The sequence below is a fragment of the Alosa sapidissima genome, chromosome 15 (assembly GCF_018492685.1).
Source record: "Alosa sapidissima isolate fAloSap1 chromosome 15, fAloSap1.pri, whole genome shotgun sequence".
In the NCBI taxonomy this organism is placed as follows: domain Eukaryota; kingdom Metazoa; phylum Chordata; class Actinopteri; order Clupeiformes; family Clupeidae; genus Alosa; species Alosa sapidissima.
In genome coordinates this window covers 13,043,297-13,062,447 of record NC_055971.1, presented here as the reverse complement: position 1 = coordinate 13,062,447, position 19,151 = coordinate 13,043,297, and the positions used below count along the sequence as shown (strand labels likewise).

At 40.6% G+C, this 19,151-nt stretch overlaps 2 protein-coding genes across 3 annotated transcripts in view; both read left to right on the top strand.

Moving 5' to 3' along the window:
• The first annotated feature begins 4,814 nt into the window (after window positions 1–4,814).
• Window positions 4,815–7,753, top strand: LOC121684334 (mediator of RNA polymerase II transcription subunit 19a-like). Its single transcript, XM_042064328.1, has 4 exons — window positions 4,815–4,972; window positions 5,132–5,235; window positions 5,900–6,070; window positions 7,516–7,753. The coding sequence occupies exons 1-4, from the start codon at window positions 4,951–4,953 to the stop codon at window positions 7,519–7,521; spliced, it is 303 nt and encodes a 100-aa protein (XP_041920262.1). The 5' UTR covers window positions 4,815–4,950; the 3' UTR covers window positions 7,522–7,753.
• A 2,608-nt stretch (window positions 7,754–10,361) lies between these two features.
• The window catches only part of igsf11 (immunoglobulin superfamily member 11), a 67,176-nt gene continuing 58,386 nt past the window's right edge, over window positions 10,362–19,151 (top strand). Inside the window, exons 1-2 of one of the 2 annotated variants that reach the window (XM_042064493.1) lie at window positions 10,362–10,617; window positions 10,732–10,938. In XM_042064493.1, coding sequence (XP_041920427.1) covers window positions 10,878–10,938 — 61 coding nt within the window. In that variant the 5' untranslated portion in view covers window positions 10,362–10,617; window positions 10,732–10,877. Of the gene's footprint in view, window positions 10,644–10,731; window positions 10,939–19,151 lie in introns of both variants that reach the window. The other variant, XM_042064492.1, reaches the window with a different exon arrangement.

Sequence of the window (19,151 nt, the reverse complement as noted above, 5' to 3'; positions counted from 1 at the left end):
CCATGCTGGGAGGTTCATTGTGCATAAGACATGCAACAAGTTCTCAGCCATGGCAATAGACCAGTGTCATGAACAGAACAATGCACTCATCAAAGGATCTGGTGGAGTAGTTGGACTAACAGAGAATCCTGGGGCACTGCAATGGTGGATGGTGGCTGGCCTTGAAATTGGCAGAATAATTACTGAATTTGAAAATGGAAGGTCACCACAACCTGAAAACCATCACCATGAGCAGCATTGAGCAGCACAGGAAGCAGGTCCCTGATAACAGAGCCAAGAAGATCTGCTAGTGCTTGATACCAAAGACATCAAACTGCATGGGAGACATGGAAATCTTTCACAGAAGTATACTGAAGCTTTCAATGAGCTCATGCAATTGAAGAATGATCAGAGTGAACTATCCATGTCACTGCGGGAGCGCTTTGTAGTTCTAATGTATGATAGGACAAGTGATATCATGGAGGTGAATGAGGTCAGAAAACCTGTTCTCTAGAGCTTTAGAGAACATCCCACCTACAAAGGCTGCACTTGAGCAACATATTAAGCGGGCCACTTATCAAGCCAGTGTCTGGTACCAAGCCTTAGTGCTTGATCCTGAGCAAAACCCTTCTGATTGGGCCTGGGTTATAGTTAAGGTATTAGACGCTTTTGTCCAAAGCAATATACACATAACAACAATACAAAGTAACAGTAAACAATTTAAGACTACATTAAAGGGACACCAGGCAAGCTTGATGCTTTTTCTCTACGAAACTCCCCCTCGCTCGTCTGAAGCTTTTTTCCTTTTCTTTGCATCTTCCGTCAAGGGATTTCGCTGCTTCTTCACTGGCTCTGCCATTATACACACGTTTGCAACAATCGCTAGAGTTTCGTTAGCCTGCCTCTGTGCTGTATGCAGGATGTAAACTGATCCTGCTTCGGTCGGCGGGTAGGATATACACCGAACTTGCAAGTGGGATATTCTTCTTACAGGCAGTAGGGGCGGGCGAGAGAGTCTTCATTCGCCCTGTAATGAGCCATTTAACCATATACCAACTTACGAAGATGATTAATTAACACGAAAACGTTGCCTGGTGTCCCTTTAAAGAGAATAGCAATAATAAACAACAATGCCAATTCAATCAATAGCCTAATACAAATATAACTAAATATCAATCCTTACTTAAATTTAATCTTAAAATAAAATAAATAACTAAGAGACAGTGACACTAAAGGCTATACTGCTGTTGTCATGTTGTCGTGTAATTATTTGTTGGTGCCACAAACCATCAAGTAGTAGATGTCCATCCATAACAGCTTAATCCTGTGCATAGGGCATAAAGTACTGATTGTGCTAGAGTCAGGAACAGATTTACATAAACTTAGTTGTGCAGTGTTGACATCATGAATATAAACTTTCGTGTAACAACTATCAATCCAGTTGCTACAGCTTTCATATTCATTATATGCATAGTAAACATATAAAGTCCAAGAACCACCACCAAATAAGGTGAAGATCAAATTCATCCCAGGACACATAATGCAAGTAAGCATTGAGTGCCCAACTTCATGACACCTCCAAGTGGGCAGGTCAAAGCTAATTGAGAAAGTAATCAAAAATTGAAGAAAAGGAGAGTGCTTCGTTGGGTCAATTGTTTGAAGAAAACATCAGGTGCTCATCAGAAAGGACATGAGAACTTTTGAGAACAATGAGAACAATTTTTAGCTTGAGAAAAAAATTGAGAAAATTTTTCATTGTTCCTGGAAAGGAACTACTGTGTTTTTACTCTCTAAAATATTCTATATATTTTAATAATGGTTTTCTCCTTAATGGTAATCCTGACAATACTCTGAAACTCTTACACAGTCATTTTGCTTATCAGTTGTTCTAACTCATACAAATCCAAAAAAGCCACAATAAACAGTAATGAGAAAAAAAGAAACATTATAAACAAATTAGCATTTACCCATAATCCCTAACTGCTTTGTATCAACTGTGCCATTATTTTAAGGGACGATAACACCGATTTCTACGTTATTTGAACAATAGTGGTGAATCATAGTCAACTTGACAAAAGAATAGAAGTTAAGATAACACCAAGGGAAATCATTTTTTACAGTGCAGTGGGCGGTTATGGATATAATATCTTGATCATTGAATTAAGATAGCAGGGAGCAGATCCAGTCAGTGTCCTATAGGCCAAAGTATGGGTGAAGGATGAGACAGGATGGCAGCCATTCTAGACCACTCTTCCAGAGGCCTCCCATGGCTGTTATGATTTGATCCATGACTGAAAAAAAGGGTGTACTATGCATTGCAAGGGCAAAAAGGCTGCCCTCAAGTGCACTGATCTTTGCTCTTGCTCAGGAGCCTGGACATACACAGCAAATAGAGACATTACATTAAAAAACAAAAACATTGTTGAGACAAATACTTGTGTATTTTTTTGAAAGGGGTTCCTTTTGAATAGGGGCTCTTTATCATATTATTTACTATCTACCATTCCACTATGTATCTATCTATCTAAGTATAGGCCTAAAGGTGAAAAAAGAAATCACAGTATGTGAAAAGAATGTTGCCAGTTAAAGGTTCCATTTGATACTGTCATAATGAACTCAAGCAACCAGTTTGAATGGCAGTTAATGTAAGTTCTAGATCTTCACAGTAGAATTCTGGAATGACTTTTACTCCTCAAAGATGTGTATATTATACAGCAAATATCTAGCCCCAGAGGTCAGATCTGAAGTGGCTCCACGTCTGAAATTAAACCTTAGGAGGTGAAGATAATACGGTGAAACTTTCATGCTTTAGTCATAAAATGCACAATTATTTCGCTTATCAGCCTAACTAATATGGCAACCTAAGTCTTTTGATCCCTGCATTTATCCCAATCCGTGAATTAGTGAAACACACACAGCAGTGAGCTGAAGCACACACTAATCCCGGGCGCAGTGAGATGCCTGCATCAACAGCGGCACTCGGGGAGCAGTGAGGGGTTAGGTGCCTTGCTCAAGGGCACTTCAGCCGTGCCTACTGGTCGGGTTCGAACCGGCAACCCTCCTGTTACAGGTCCGAAGTGCTAACCAGTAGGCCACAGCTTCCTACTAAACCTGCCTTTATTTGTCCTGCTATAAATAGAATCAATCCCGGGCATAATTTGAGGATTTATGGTAGCCTAGTGCTCAACTCCTCCTGTTCAACATGACGTTAGCTGTTATGTTTATGATAACAAACTCAACTAGCCTACTTATCAACTCGTTTTCACTAGCCTAACTATAAAATACAAGTCTATCAACGTTTTTATTCTAGACAGCTTATTTTATTCTAAGACAGACAGACAGGAACCAAAGTTTCACAGGCACCGTTGTGGTAGAACAAAGGACCTACAACCTCGTCCTTTCTTTGGAGAGTCGCCTCACGTTCAACGGATTCATTTGCATAAAGATGGGCTTCATATTTTCAAATGCAGCGCTGCCTTCCCGGAATGCTTTGCGGGCGCGTTAAAGTCGCTTGACGTCAACATAGGACTAGAGTGGAATGCGACACGACAAAATGAAGTGTCGTGCAAGTGGATCGGTACCGTGAGAATTTAGCGGTGTCACGTCTGCCTGTCACAGACGTGGGGAGCTCTTTGAAGCTTGGGATAATGATACAGTTACAGTAACAGTATTATTTTTTTTTTTTAATTTTATAAATGCTTTGTTTAAATGCTGTTGGAACAAATAGTTGATTATAAAGGCAACTTTCTGTTGCAATTTTCTGTGTGGTCTGGACTGGTAACTTGTTAAGCCAACACTTGTTAAATTCTAACGTTGCATAAATATTAACTGCAAACACACAGTGGAGAGTTGATTTGGTTTATACCAGACAATTTAAGTAGGCCTAACTAGGCTATTTGATCATACAGTAGTCTAGTTTGGATCATAGGCATGATGATTCATTCATGGATTCATAAAATATCAACATCACATGTTGCTTTTTTACCATTGGCCCAAGTAGTGACCAGTATTCTACCATTGGCCCAAGTAGTGTGAAATAAATCTAAAAACTAAAAAAAATAAAATAAAAGTAGAACTGCACATAGCAAGAATATGGTCTGAGGGCAGATCTGGCATTGTGATCATCTCACAGTTTTCACCATTTTTATCAAAAAATATTTTGAAAACAATCAATGGTATTATCTTAATATTCTGGCAAGTTTAAAATATGATGGTCGAAAGTGGGCCAGAGGTGGCTATCCGATATCTGGAAATCTGATCTCACTATGGGTTTGTGTTCACAATTTGGTCCCCCTCACTTCCAAAATATCTCCTGCGCCCCTGCAGGCCTACAGGCCTGTCTTAATTCACGGAAAGGCAAACGGGTCGTTTGCTTTCAGAAAGGCTAAACTTAAGAGTCTACCCATTCTGAACACTTAAAATGCCACCTTGGCGTCCTAAAACGTCCTAATCACCTAAAAACGTCCTAATTCTTTCACAAAAACTCGCGTCACAGACGTATTTTTGGTTATTTAACCATCAGTTAACTTCAAAACAGGCATTTTACTTTGGATAGACAATAGCAATACATCATAGGAGAGATTAACGTCAAAAATCTAGACTTGAGTAACTCAACATTTGACACCTCCGATATGTTTAGTGTTCTAAAGACGTCAAATAGCCCATTATCAAAACGTCTTTAAACGTCCACAAATACCCGTATGTTTGTGTGAAAGAATTATTAGAAGCAAAGACATTCCAGGTAGAAACAGATTGCTACCACTGTCGTGCACAGGTGGACTCTGCTTCTTGTAGCTTCTCTTTCACCTTTGCTGTCATATGTTTTGTTCCTGTTGCGTAGTTTCAGGGTGCGGTCCAGGGGAGTGGTTTTACTAGAGCAGCAGGTCAGGTCAGTTGAGTTGCTGGCTATTTTGCCGTGGGCTTCGTACGCACGTCTTTAAAAGCGCCAATAGGCTATCTCGTGTTGTCTTCATGGATTTCGATCTGGCAAGTGGTGAGTATTTGTTGGTGGCTTTTCTCGTAGTTGGTTTACCAAGCGAAAACAAATCTGCTTAATTAATACTGGCAGCTTGGTTACATTTGTAGACAAGATAACGTTTTCTCCGCAAAGCGTGACATGTAATAGTATGGAAATAACTTTTCATTCGTACAGCTATGGACAAGGACGAGGAGGTTAAGAAGTCTTCTGGACATAAAGATGAGGGGCTCTTTGGTTTTGGAAAAAAGGACAAGGACAAGGGCAAAGACAAGCATAAGGTAAGAGGCAACACATGTTGACTTTTTATCGTTTACATAGGCTGCTATTATCTACCTGTGCAGTCCCTATGCCCGTCTTCCCTTGGGGGTGTGTGTGACAACCTACCAAAACATTTTGTCAGCTTACACTGGCGAGTTTTGGCGTGCGCGTTGTGTGTATGTGTGAGAGAGAGAGCGAGAGAATGAATTCCTGAGTGCCTAAACATGGCCTATAGTTGACTGCAGCCCCCCTCCAAGTTCCCTGCAGTGTCTAGAGTCTTGTCACCTCTGTAGGTAAGTCATTCATTAAGTTTTTTCATCTCTTCCTAACAATCAGGGGCAACAGATCCCAGCTGTAAATTGGCCATAATTAGTCATTTTGTTAATGAGATGTGACACTACTGAGTGGCAGCATTTTTTGTTTTGTTCAGAGAAAGCTTTCTTGTGATGATGGTGCAAAAGGAACAAAATTGATTAAAGCAAGCCTAGGTAGGCCTACTATTTGAAGAGAACTCCAACAGGGCTTCCCATGCCTTAATTACTGATTGATTAAAATGCCTGGCCCTGTAAGTGCCTACACCGCAGTTGTCGTGGCGAGAAGGTGAAAACGTCTGCTCTAATTCCGGGTAGAAAGTGAAATTGACTGAAATCCAGTGCAACAAACTCTACCTATATGTCATTACAGAGCGAACACAAAGATGAGGGTAAAGACAAGCACAAAGAGCACAAGGATAAGGATAAAGACAAGCACAAAAAGCACAAGGAGAAGAGTGGTGACAAGCATAAGCATAAAAAGAAGGACAAAGACCATCACAAGAAAGATGGCCACAGCTCCTCTTCCTCCTCTAGCGATTCGGTAAGTTGATGAGTGCTTTGGAATTAACACCATTCTATATACATGAGCAATATTTTAAGCCTTTTGGGCTTTATGATAGAAAGCTGGCAAATGTAGCCTGTAAGGATTTGGGCCTTCGCTTGAAATAGTGGAGAGCTGGGAACATTGTGTCAAATCTTCGCATTGTATCGCGGAGTGATTTATTATTAGCTGTGCAAAATCTGAGTTGAAATGTCCAGGGATATTCCAACTCATGGAACATCTCTCGGCCAATCAGAAACAAATAAATAGTTCCGTAGAACCCAATTGTTGTATAATGAGTTTTAATCCACTGTTGGTTCCCAAACATTTTAAAATTCTTACTCTTGTACTCTAAATCCAAGGCAATCTACACTGTTAAAATAAATGTGTTGTCCCTGTCTGGACACAGATATGTGTTTAAAAAACAACGCAAGTTGTTTTATTTCAACACGTATTGTGTAACAAATAAAAAAAGGAAGCAACACAAACTGTGTTGTCCCTATCTGGACAGAGAGATGTGTTAAAAACAACGCAAGTTGTGTTGTTTTCAACACATTCATTTTAAGAGTGGAGTGTTAATCCACTGCCAAAAGTATTCCCTACCACCACCTCATCCCCAACCCACACGGCCAGCCCAGAGAAAACTAGGCGGGGCCTAATGCTTTAAAGAGGCCAATAAAGTCCTTAGATAAAGACAAAGTTGTTGTATCAGATGAACCTGGCATAACCTAGGGAGGGACGGAAGGTCTGAGTAGGGAGTTTTCCTTTAGCGGTTCTATTGGTCAAAATAGTGCTGTTGAGAAAGTGCTTCTTAAGAGATTATTTGGATTTACTGAGGTGCTGTCAAGAGAAATGCATGCCTGTATCATGTGTCTCATCAAGAGACCGAAAGATAAGCCCATGCAAATAGTCAGGTATATTTGTAGCAGGTGGAATGTGTGTGCATTGTGTATGCTATAATGTCACCTAGCCAGTTTGCACTAATCTGAAATGATAGGGATCAGGTTTTACCTGTATAGAAAGGACATTTCTTTATTTTTCTATCAACAGCATGTCACGCCACCCCATGGATGAAAATGTGTGTGGGAGGTTTAAGTTCAGACATGCGTCAGTGTTTGTTTGGGGTTATTGATTTTAGAAGATAAAATGTAAACAGCAGTAACGCCCATCTGAATCTTCAGCACCATCATATTGCCCTCAGATACTTGTTATCTGGAATCCTCCCTTGCTGCAAGATTATTATGTAAAAGTTGGCTAGCTCTGTGTAGTAGAAGCCACGTCAGATCAAACGGAGAGACCTAAGACTGTGAAAATACCACTGATGTATGTGCAGGTGTTTAGTAGCCTTAAAAAAGGGAGGGGGTGGTATTTGCTGGTTCATAATGACCTATTATGGATATACAACATGTTTGTAAAAAAATATTCTTTTTTGTCCTTTCTTTCAGGATTAGCAAAATGTTGACATTGCAATCCAGAGAAGAGAACAGCTTGGGGGAGTGGACTTGAAGTACTGTATTTTCATAAATAAACTTTCTTACTATATACAATGCAATCAGCCCTTAGACATATATGATCGTATGGTGTCTTTGGAGATTTTGACATGATTGGAGTTAAGGAAATGAACATGTGTGCGTTTGACTGAAAATAAATAAAATACATCAATAAAATTCTTCAGTTTCTTTATACCCTTTTCAAGTTGTTTCATGTTACCGTTATACCTGCAATCTTACAATCAACATGCATTTTCTCCTTCGTTGTGTACCTTTTTAGATATATTTTTCATCATTGGAATGCATTTTCCACACTCTTTGCAAAACACTGTTGTACCACTAGAGGGAAGCACATAACTTTATAATAAAACTCCATACAGCAAGACTCTAACCCTATGGCGCAGACGCAAATACAGTGTTCAGTGAGCAACCTTGAGATTTTGTGTCTACTGATGATGCATGAAAGCTCCATATTTATTATGATTTCAAAACTTGAAGGATTTAATATGCCATTGAATCTCATCACCTTGTAAAGAGTGCTATTCCTTATGACGCGGTCCTGTCATGCCCAACAAAAAATGTCACAATTTTGAAGGGGGAAAAAGTGTGTTGGTGAAATTGTTTCCTATTTCCTCATTACCCATATTTTTATCTGGGTGTCCTGGTGCAGGGGGAAAAACTCTGTGCCTGCCCAGGACACAGAGACCCGGAAGGTTCAGTGGCCTGTTATTAATTGATTCAGCAATCACAAGGCTAGGCGCAGAAATGCATGACACTGCAGAAGAGTTGCCATGCTGTCGCTATACACAGCATCAATATTAAAGTGTAGCGCAGTTTAACTTTTTTTTCCACTGGAAAAGTGAAATTCAATTAGCATTTAACTGAACAGATTTGGCTTTATCTTTAAATCTTTCATATGCACAGTGCACAGCAACAGAAAATGGGAGAGACTGTAAAATAGGAATCAATAATGGATAAAGTATGTGTGGATGTTGTGGTGGTTTGAAATTAGCTTGTGTGTGAGTCTATGATAATGGCTTTGTAAGATGGAGACTCTGGAGAACATCTCGTGCTTAAGCAAAAGGGTGTCCATTATTTACACAGGGCAGAAATGTAACTAAGTTATAAAGCTTTTCCTAACTCTTGATGGAATGAAACCGATGGCTGAACTCGTATGACCACAATTATGACCTCACATATTTTATGACTTATTGTTGGCTTATTTACTAAGTTTTGTGTTTTATGGCTGTCATTCAAAAGTGACATATATGTCTTTAAAAATATAATCACACATGTGCATTGGGTATTGTTTTTAGTCATTTGACTTCAGTAATTTTGTAATGGAAGTTCATAATGTTTTTGAAATGTTCAACAAGCAGAGTGTGGACGTATGGCTCCCAGCACCCCCAAAAAGGATGCTGGATTGTCCTTATGGTGGAACAGAAACTATTACTCAGCCAGGTCCTAACAAAACAATGTTGTGTATTTATGATTATTGGATTCACAATAAATGTGGCAAATAGGACAATCCTGGCAGGTGTGTCTTGTTCCTCTCTTTAGTCAGTTTTGTAGGCATACGTAATGCTTCTTATTTGGCTTTATGCTTTCACTTTAATGCAGTGTTGATATTAAATGATGTCTAGAGATGTCCAATGACATGATGCATGTTCTATATTAAAGTGAGAAACCTGGTCATCCGTTGAAACACCTCATCTTTAGGAAATCCCCAGTCTCTAAACCACACTCCTGCAAAATGCATGAGGCATTTGATACTTTGATATGCTCCATTGCTTTGATATCATAGTCATTGGTATATGGGCAATGTATAGAAGAAGGGCCGGATCGGATACCACGCCTGGTTTCAAAGCTGCTTCCCCCCAATGCAATGTTTCCTGAAGTCTTTTTTGTACAAGGGAGCTGTGCGCCCAAGATAAGAGACGTTGAAGAGGCCCCGAGCCTCCAGGCATACAAGAGAAGTATCTTATTCTGCTGTCAAGCGCGTTCCTCTCATATGCTTCCAAGCACCTAAGGCTACACGCAGAACTTCGTGATGCAGTGCCCAGTGCCGCACCCTCTCCATTTTCAGCATGCATTTTTCATCACTCATAATAACCCCCACCCCCCACCACCATTGAAAATAGTTTTGCGAGTCTAATGAGAAAGGATGATGTGTGTGTGTGTGGGGTTTGTAAAGTTTTACTGTTAGACTAATGTTAGCTGCATCTTGAGAAGTTCCAAGCAGAAGAATCAGTAGAAAAGGGTGGAGGGAGGGCTGCAATTTGTTCCGGGCTGTTTTGCCATTGCATGAGGCTTCAGCACACTACTGTACCTTGCACAGGTCACCCTGCTGTTAGCATTAAGTGTAAATGAATACAACTGTGAGCTTGCGTGGATGAGGGAGAGTGAGCCAACACATGGATGCAGATACAGATCGTACACAACTAAACTGACAAATCACTCAGAAATCTGGGGAAATAAGATTAAGATTAAGTCATTAATCTTAAATTCTCCTATTTCTATCTATTTTCCCCCAAAGTGGATTACTTGCACAATTAGTAGGCTATAGCCTATGCGTTTAAAAAAAATTGTCATGTTTAAGTTTGCTTAAAAAGTAAACAGAAAAAATCAAGAAATTATCACAACTGACCATAAATGGAATAAATCTACCAAGCACTCAATGACACTCTCGCGGTGCATCATTCAAGAAATTATAGCTTCACTAAACCAGAGGAGGGCATCCTTTTCCTCCACCTCCAACGGGCGTCATTGGTCTCCAGGCAACAGTCTCCGACACTTTTCAATCAATGTTGGTTGAGCAGCGCAGAGCTGGAACGGGTGCGTGCCTGCTGATGAGAAGCAAGGGCCGTCCACAGACAAGAAAGAGCATGAACCTAGTCATGGCACTGTTAAGGATCTACAGATATCATTCTTTTAGTCGGTGTTGAGAACATACACGGTGAATGCAACGTTGCTTTGAGGGGATAACTGTAGGCTATTCGTTCGTGGAGCTGGACTTCGGCGGGCAATGGGAGGATGTTAACTCGGAGAGGACGCAAGGTTTATACCAATTAAAGAAGTCAGCAGTAAGAACAGTGATTTAACATGCAGCTATGCGCTGTTTGTCGTTTTAATTAGTTTGTCTTTGTTTGAAAAACTGCTTTTCTATTCCAGCGACGGATAAGAGAGGGACGCCTTTCTGAGTATTCATGCATTCACTTTCGCAAGAGAGTTGTGTTTCGTCAAAGAAACTGTGGAAAAACAATTAAGTTCCATTGACAAGACAGCCTACACCATCGTCTCTCCAGACATTCACAAAAATGTTGAAATTCCACAATTCTGACTTATGGATTGCCTGGCTGTTTTTATTTTGCATGGAGGGTAAGTCATTTATTAACCCAAATCAACGATTTCTTGAAGCAGGGCTCATGTTCAACTTTCATTTACGCCACGGTTCCTTCAAACTGGTAGCACGAGTCATTCATAAGGTAGGGTGGGCACAGTGGACTCGGCGAAGACCTATGCATCGTCAACATGGCAACATTGTTAAACTTTAACGGTTTCAGGGGATACTTGCTTGTGTAAGACGCCTCAGGTCAATTTATGCAATAGTGAACCTCACATTCCGTTATTTCGCGGTCATATCCATTATTTGACGATCAACTAACATTTAGGCTACCCATATCATGTCACTACTGCGTTGCGGTATCAGTAGGCTAACATTAGTTTTATCTTTAGGCAACCGTGTGCAATTGCATGGCCTCGTAAAATGTTTGTCATTGTTTGTTACTAAAGCTTTGCCAGGCTAATGGTGTTCTGGGCATTTCAGGAGTAGCCTAGTGTAAGATTGATAGCCTATAGGTATCACAAAACACATCTCTATGGGGTAAAATGGTAATGTTACGGATACCAAGAACTACATGTTGTTGAATGTTCTGTATTTGAAATGGAAACGAAGAGCCAGACGGTGAAGGTCTGTACCCTCTAATCCCCGCGATTAAGCGGAGCACTAGTCCACGTGATGAGCGTTGTCATCGTCAGCAGTGCATTCAGAGTCCAGAAGTTTACTGTGCACTGCAAAACAAATGTCAGTAACGTTTACTTTGCGATGTTTAGAATAATGAAATTGCTTAAATGGCAAACATTTTAATTTATCCATCTTTTGTTTTCATTTTTATTGTTTCACCTCTACTTTATTTGCTTATTTTATAAACATCAGTCTGCCTTTTGAAAGTTGTATGTCATCCCCTAAACTAACATTTCGACCTCCAAACATTAAATTTGCCTGAAAATGTGAAATTGCCATGATATAACAAATATGAACCTATACAAGTGTAGGGAACATTCTGTTTTTCCATGCTATATTATTTATCTCAGTTGTAATCTCTAACTTTTAGCTGCTGCAAAGCTCAACTCTTGAATGTTTTGTTATCTCTTGTTTTATCCTCTCTGACACTTACAAAACGTACAACTTCTGTAGTAGTCTAGGTCTATTTACACCACTAAAACTTATTTTCTTGGTTGTAACAGATGGATTGTTATGTAGGTTCTATCATGATTTGAACTAAGCCTTCACATATTTTATGCAATTATTGTAAGAACCATTCATTCTCAATATTTTTTCTAAATCTTTATATTTGCTTCTATTCAATGGTCTTAGCACAGTTTGAAATACTCCTCGAAATTAACCTGTCAGACAGTTCAGAAGACTGAAGTTCAGAATGCCATCATCATTCTGTCATTATATGGAGACCTATGCCATCCCCATCCTTCCCTAATTACTCCTTACACTAATACTGTAATTCCATGATACATGGTATCTTGTTCCCATCTGTGTGTGTGTGTCTGGCCAGTGGTGACTCCATGTGTGGTGACCCAACCCAGCATCTCTGGCTGCCTTGAGTTCAGTCCAGTCCGTGTCCAGCTGTCGCAGTCAGTCCATTCGCACCGCCAGACCTCAATACATAAATTTTGAATTTGTCACCATTAATAAATGGCCTGAGTGGGCGGCAGAGTTGGTGGTCTTCGCTGGTGGAACGAGCTGTGATACCTAGAGAGAGCAAAAACAAAAAAGAGAAGAGCTCAAAAGAGAGGTTTTTGATGAAAAAGTCATCACAGGTTTTGACTGAAGTGCTGTTCCAGATCAAAGGGCCGTAAAACGATTTAGACAGAATAAATGAGAGATTGGCTGTGCCTTAAAAAAGCAAGAAAGAAAGAAAGGAGAAGAAGAAAAAAGGAAAATGAAGAGCAGTCTGTAGTGTTCTACTAGGTTGGTTGGCTGAGCTCGGCTCTAACGATCTCACAGAAGCTCCAGGGCTCTGGTACCAATCCGGAATGCTGATCAATTCTGCCAATTAAAATTCATCAGAGGTAGTGGTGGCTATGAACTTCTCAACTAAACCATGAATATAAAAATGAAAAGATGGATTGAAAGATGGATGGTTGACTGCAATGGTTTTTTTAAATTATTTTTTATAGGGATGCGGTTTTCATCATAGAACTTTTTGAAAATACATTTTAATTTTTTATTTAATACACAAAGACTCAGTGAATGATCAGGCACTGTACATTTAAATTCAGTGCACATCATTGCCCCTACATTTCAAATGTTAATGTCACTGTTTGTTTACAGTGTCAAGATGCTTGCAGTTTCAAGATTGCAATAAATAATGTATGTCCGAATCTTAGAACAGATTTTTACCTTTTCTAAACAGCAACACACACCATCCAGTATATAACTGAGTATATACTGTAGCATTCAGGCTACAATTGCGACAACATGGCAGCAGATATTATAGGCAGATAATTATGTTTTTTTTCTCTTTAAAAGAGGAGCAGCTGGACTGTGTGTATTGGACAGATGGAAGTTTCCACCTCGATTATCTTCTGCTAAAAATAGCCTCTCAAAAATTAAAAGACCTTTGGGACTGCTTGCAAAGTGCATGTGTATGAGTGACTGGAATTGGCTGAAGAGGAATCTTAGTCTGTTAGATACTGCCAGTTCTTGGGAAATATATCAATAAACTAGATACCGCATAGCGGTACAAAATATGCCCGCCGCTCAGTCCTGTACATCTGTTCCGCGAAAATAAATCACATTTCAGTTTGTCTCCATCTTTTACTCCATCCCCCACTCTTGAAACTTTTGTGTATGCTTGTTTGGCATGCCTGAGTGTGTGTGTGCGGCTGCACAGAAAGTAGCCTACTGGTGCTGAAAAGGTGAATAGATTGTAGAATAGCCAAAGAAGATGTAGCGTTGTTATAAAACCTTTAAAATCTCTAAACAATCACAAGTAGGGCAGTTCATCACAGTTCATCCATTGCAACTGGATTGATGAAAGGTCACTTACAGTACACCTGTAGGCTACATTGTATTTGGGAAAAGCAAAAGGTATCAGCATAATGTTATTTATTTATTTATAAACAAAAACATCTCTGTCAGTTCCATGCCGTTTTCAACAGCTATCAAAAACAAAAGGTCATTTTTGGATGGATGGATTTTTTGTGAATATTTCTTCTTCTACATAAGATTTTAGTCATCTTTAGTTCATGCGATACTTTATTGTCAATGCACAAATTAAGTAACAGTAGTCTGAAATGAAATGCTGTTTTACATCTAACCAGTGGTGCAAATAACTGACATGTCCAAATGGGCCTTGATGAAATGCGTCGCTAGACTGTTCATACACATTTTAACGGGCCAAAGTTGAAGAGCTGTTGTCCGTTATTGTTCGTGCAAATATAGGCTGATTCATGTTCCCTTGCATTGTGTAACTGAGGTCCATGGCTAGTCTGGCTTTCACCAGACCAAGCTCAATCTTTTAAGAAATCAAAAAATAAATAGCGGGCAGATCAGGCTGGGTTCACCAGTCCATAGGCACCCGATATTGTTTAATTTTCCGATTGAGATTCTAAATGCAAAAATGCATCAGGGAGTTATGACAAAACTCTAACTAACAAACTAGATCCTAATAGAAAGCTGTTAGCTTTCCTAAGCTACAGGTAGGCTTATAAGGTAGGCCTATTTACAACATAAATTGTCAATAGGCTATGCTGGCGACACAAATAAAATCTCCTTTGGAAACCAATGGCTTACGCCTTACAGTATCAAGCGGACTTAAACTGCCATATCGTGGCGAAAAGTTGTAATAAAATTCACGCAGCTCCATGAGTCAAGGAAAGCGCGAATGAAGTAGCCACTTCTAAATGGGACCCACTACACAGTTGCTTAAGGTGTGTTGCTAAAGCAGCCATAATGAAATGAAGGTGTCATTGTTTGGATACTTCACACACACGTGCTTTTTAATTTCACAGACTACAACTACCAAGCTGGAATCAAAGCACATCGATTCCCCTCTCACACCCTGCACTCACTTAAAACAAATAAACAGGCGTCTCAGTTTCACGCATGTATAGGCAAAATTGTATCAGACCGGTGTAACGTTGTCCCGGGTATCGTTGACCAAAAGGAAGTAGATGACGGGGGGGGAACCCTTTGACAATCATTATCATAAAAAAAAAATAATATTAATGATGGAAGACTGGGGTTGTATTTTAAGGGGAAGTAGTAGGTTACCTTTGAATGACAGAGCAGGCAGTTGGACCCAAAAGTGCCACTACTTGTCTAACATCTTTTCAGCTGCAAGGTTGGAAAGGGGGATGAGAACAAGGCAATAAGCCTTTTTGCTTATTGTCCAGACTCACATACTTTGATGCTTTGCAGATGAGGTTTGTTAGTGTCTTGGATATCCCATCTTTTATTTAGTATTTTAACAGGCAGCGTTCTCTGAGAGTAGGGTGTCTGCACGATGGGCATTGGCCCTAGAACTTTGGTAGTATTTGCTCCTTGCTTTGCTCTTCTAGCAAATGGATCACTTAGGCATCCATCTGTTATATTCTCACGTTTCCTCTTATTTTTTTGCGGTAGCTGTACATATATTAAATATATAGCATTATGTGACTCACAGTAAATAATGGTGTCATTCTTGAGAATTGTGGTACAATTATAGACCACATAAGTATAAGTCTTGTTGTTCTAATGCCTCAGCGAAACACACACTCTCCAAGCCACAAAGCGAACCATCACAGCAGTGTTCTTGTGGTGTGCCAATAATAGAAAAAGCTACTTCCACAACAGAAGCAGCTCAGGATTTCCCCCTGTCTCTCTGCTGTGGAGTTTATGAGGTTATGGGATGGAGACAGTAATGCCTGTGTTGCCACTGAGTTGCCCATAGCCCCTCAGCACATAGTCACCTGACTCTGAGTTTAATATGTGCGAGACAAGCCATTAGGTTCCCAATCGCCTTGTGATTTTATCCATCTGATGTGTTTTGACGTTTTTGTTATCACCAGAGATATATCCAACATTATGAATTTCCTTACTGGACAATGGGGCAATTTGTTGCTTGGAGACCTGTTTTTAACTCCTAACCCTCGCAGTAATTTCATCCGAGGTGAATTGTTGTCATCATGACAAATGGAGCGTGGTTGTTATTTGGGAGCAATGGCCTAGCACATGAAGGTACCGGTCCCCTTCCATCAGCTCTTAAATAAAAACGAAACGCTGATTTTATGGCTGAGCAAATCCTTCCCAAGGAATGAGCAGTGTGTTAGCCTCCTTGGAAGTTTGATATTCAGAAGCTTTGCTGAAAGCCTCTGGACCAGATCATTTGGAAACTCTAAAAATACACGTTAGATAATTTCAAATAGCTTGAATGTAATTTCTAAAAATTACCCATAGTTGCTCACAGCTTGCCACTAGGACTTGAATAATGGAGGCTTCCACCGCAGAGCGTGGAGAGGAAGGCATATTCCCCCTGCTTTCCTCTGGAAAGTATAAAGCGTCTTTATACGAGCAAGAAAAAGATTGTCTGGTTCTGGTTTTGTGTAGGTGTTCCCTCTGGCGAAATCAAATTCAGTAAGTGTGATTTTTTTTTTTTTGTCATTTTTAGAAAGTGTCCAATTGTGTGTAATATGCTGGGCTCTCTCCAAAATTTGAAATGCTTTCCATAGAAAGCTGAAACATCCTTGGCCATGGAATGCATGACATTGCTAGTTCATTTCTCACTCAAAAATAACTCAATTGCAGCCTGAATGGGATGCTTAAGATATTCCTTTCTGCAGAAGCTTAAATTCCTTGGAAATTCATTTCCACTTCCATCTGGTCTACACCGTACACTGATTATGTATCCATACTAGGTTCACTGTCTTGTTGTATGCCAACACCTTCACATTATTAAAATATGAAAGATCACTTGTGCCATGACACCCCCTCCCCCCAATTGGAGATATCCCCGCTTCTTGAGAAGGCATTTCATGGCTCTTTTCTTTTCAATAGAAATAAGAGTGCAATGCAAGCTATGCAGGCACTATGTTGGTGACTCTGTTTTATTAATCAAGCTGCATGCTTGCGAGTTTCATTGGTTATTCATAGCCTTTCAGTTAGTCTGTCCTCTCTGATTTGTCTAAGACATCACTGTCAAGCTCTGTTCATTTCCATTTTTATTTTATTTATTTTATTTTTTTGCATTTCTCCTTGACCTGATAGCGACGATGGATTTGGCCGGGCTCCACAGGGAGAGCTTTTAATGCTTTAAAAATATACGTGCGCCAAGACGCAGAGGGGCTGGCCTCTCTGGAGAGACCAAGAAAGGTAACAGCCCTCTCGTCTGGGATGTGCAAGCGCAGTGTCTTCGGAAAGAAGGACATCGCCATCGGTCACTCTCTCTCTCTCTCCATTTATTCTATCCCATCATCCTTCACCTAGATGAGGAAAAAACGTGCTTTATTCTTTTTTTTTCTCCGTTTCTTTCCGCGGCACAAATTAACACAGCTGGCATGAACACGTTAAGCCTGGAGCCTGACGTGTGCAAGGCAAGCACAGTAGATTGATGCGTGTAAGCATGGAGGCAGGACAAGGGATCCCATCTGCACATTCTAAAAGCATATTAAACTGTTCATCTAGCCGCTGCCTTTGCACTCATCAACGGTTGAAGCAGCAGATGACACACTGTGTGTTGCGTTTTCATTTGGTGTCTGTGCGCTGTTTTTTTTGCCGCTGCTTGTGGTGCGAGCTGGGTTTGGTCAGTTGGTCGGCCGTGCCCAGGGATTATTTGGAGCATTATCTCTCCATACACTTTTGCCATATTGTGTATCGCTGATTCCATTTTTTTTTTGTGTTTTGCTGTGTAGTTGTAGTAATAATACAGTTTGTGTAAGAAGGATTCTCTGGCCCTGCTTACACACGCAAAACAGATGTAGGCTTGTCAGAACATTTGAGGAAAAAAAAAAACAGACACAGATTACATATTGTGTGCACATATTGGTCATTGTTTTAAGTTTGACTCAGAATGCCACACTGCCAGGTGTGGAACAAATTCCAAACAGTAGTAAATCAAGATCAAATTCTTGTCTTCTTCAAAATCAGCTGCCGACAATGTGGACAACAAGTCGGCTGGACGACAAATCAAGAAAGGTCAGACATAGGCTATGTGGGGTCTAGCAGAAGGGCCTCACCTATATCGGCCAAGATATCAGTTGTGGTTCGGAGTCCAGATCAGGTCTGGCTGAGCCATTAGAGGGTTATCCCATAGTAAAAAGGCTTTTAAGTAGATTCTGGCTATTTGAGGGGCATTAAGAGCGTGGCGTAATGGAATCGCCGCACCGCACGTCCCTACATGGTTTGGAGTCGAATTAGACAATGTGTAAAATATTAAAGTGCTCCTCTGTTTATTTGGCCCAAATCTTTCACTAAGACAGGCTTTATCTGGAGATTACAACTCTGGTTCCCCTATGCCGCGATTTATAGATTATAGATAGCTTTTGGGGTTTATGTATCTATGAGCCACAGGCGAGATGACAAGCCTCTTTCCCTGCCCTGGTGTGAACTGACCCCCACCCCCTTCTCACCCATTCGGACCTCTCTCAGAGCTTGGCTCCTTCGGCCGCTCCTTTCCAGGTTATTCCGTTTCGATAGTTTCTTGTCCTTTTCTCCGTCTTATCGGCTGTGGTCCCTGCTCACCTGTTTTGTATTCATGCGGAGCACCTACACATTTTCAATTCAATTCCCCCCTTTTGTTCGATGTCTTTTTCTCCATTTCCATTCCTCCCCTCCCCCTCTTACCCCCAGCACAGCAGCCCCTTTTCTCGTTTCACTGTTTGTCACTCTCTTACCCACTCACCCACCCCTGCCATGGCCTGTCTCCCTCCATCTCTCTCCCTCTCTCTCTCCCTCTCTGTTCTCTGCACTGGCCTTTTTCACTCTCCATTTATTTTTGTTTTCTCCCTCCTCTCCTCCGTAACCTGCCACTTCATTCTGTCTCATTCCCTTTCTCTCTCGCTCTGCCTTCCCCTCTTCCACTCATCCACCGTTCTCTTCTGCCTCCGCCTCTCCCAGCTACTGATAGATGAAAGGTTAACATTAACCCCAAAGATGCATTACGCAGGCAGCGTATGACAGAGGTGTAGAATATAGACGGAATGCCACTGAAGGGGTGATATTTCCCCATTTTTCTTTCTTCTTAAAGGTTACCAAAGAGATAATTGACATCGATATGTCAGCAGACTTGGCCTCAGAATCAATGTCACCCGTCAGG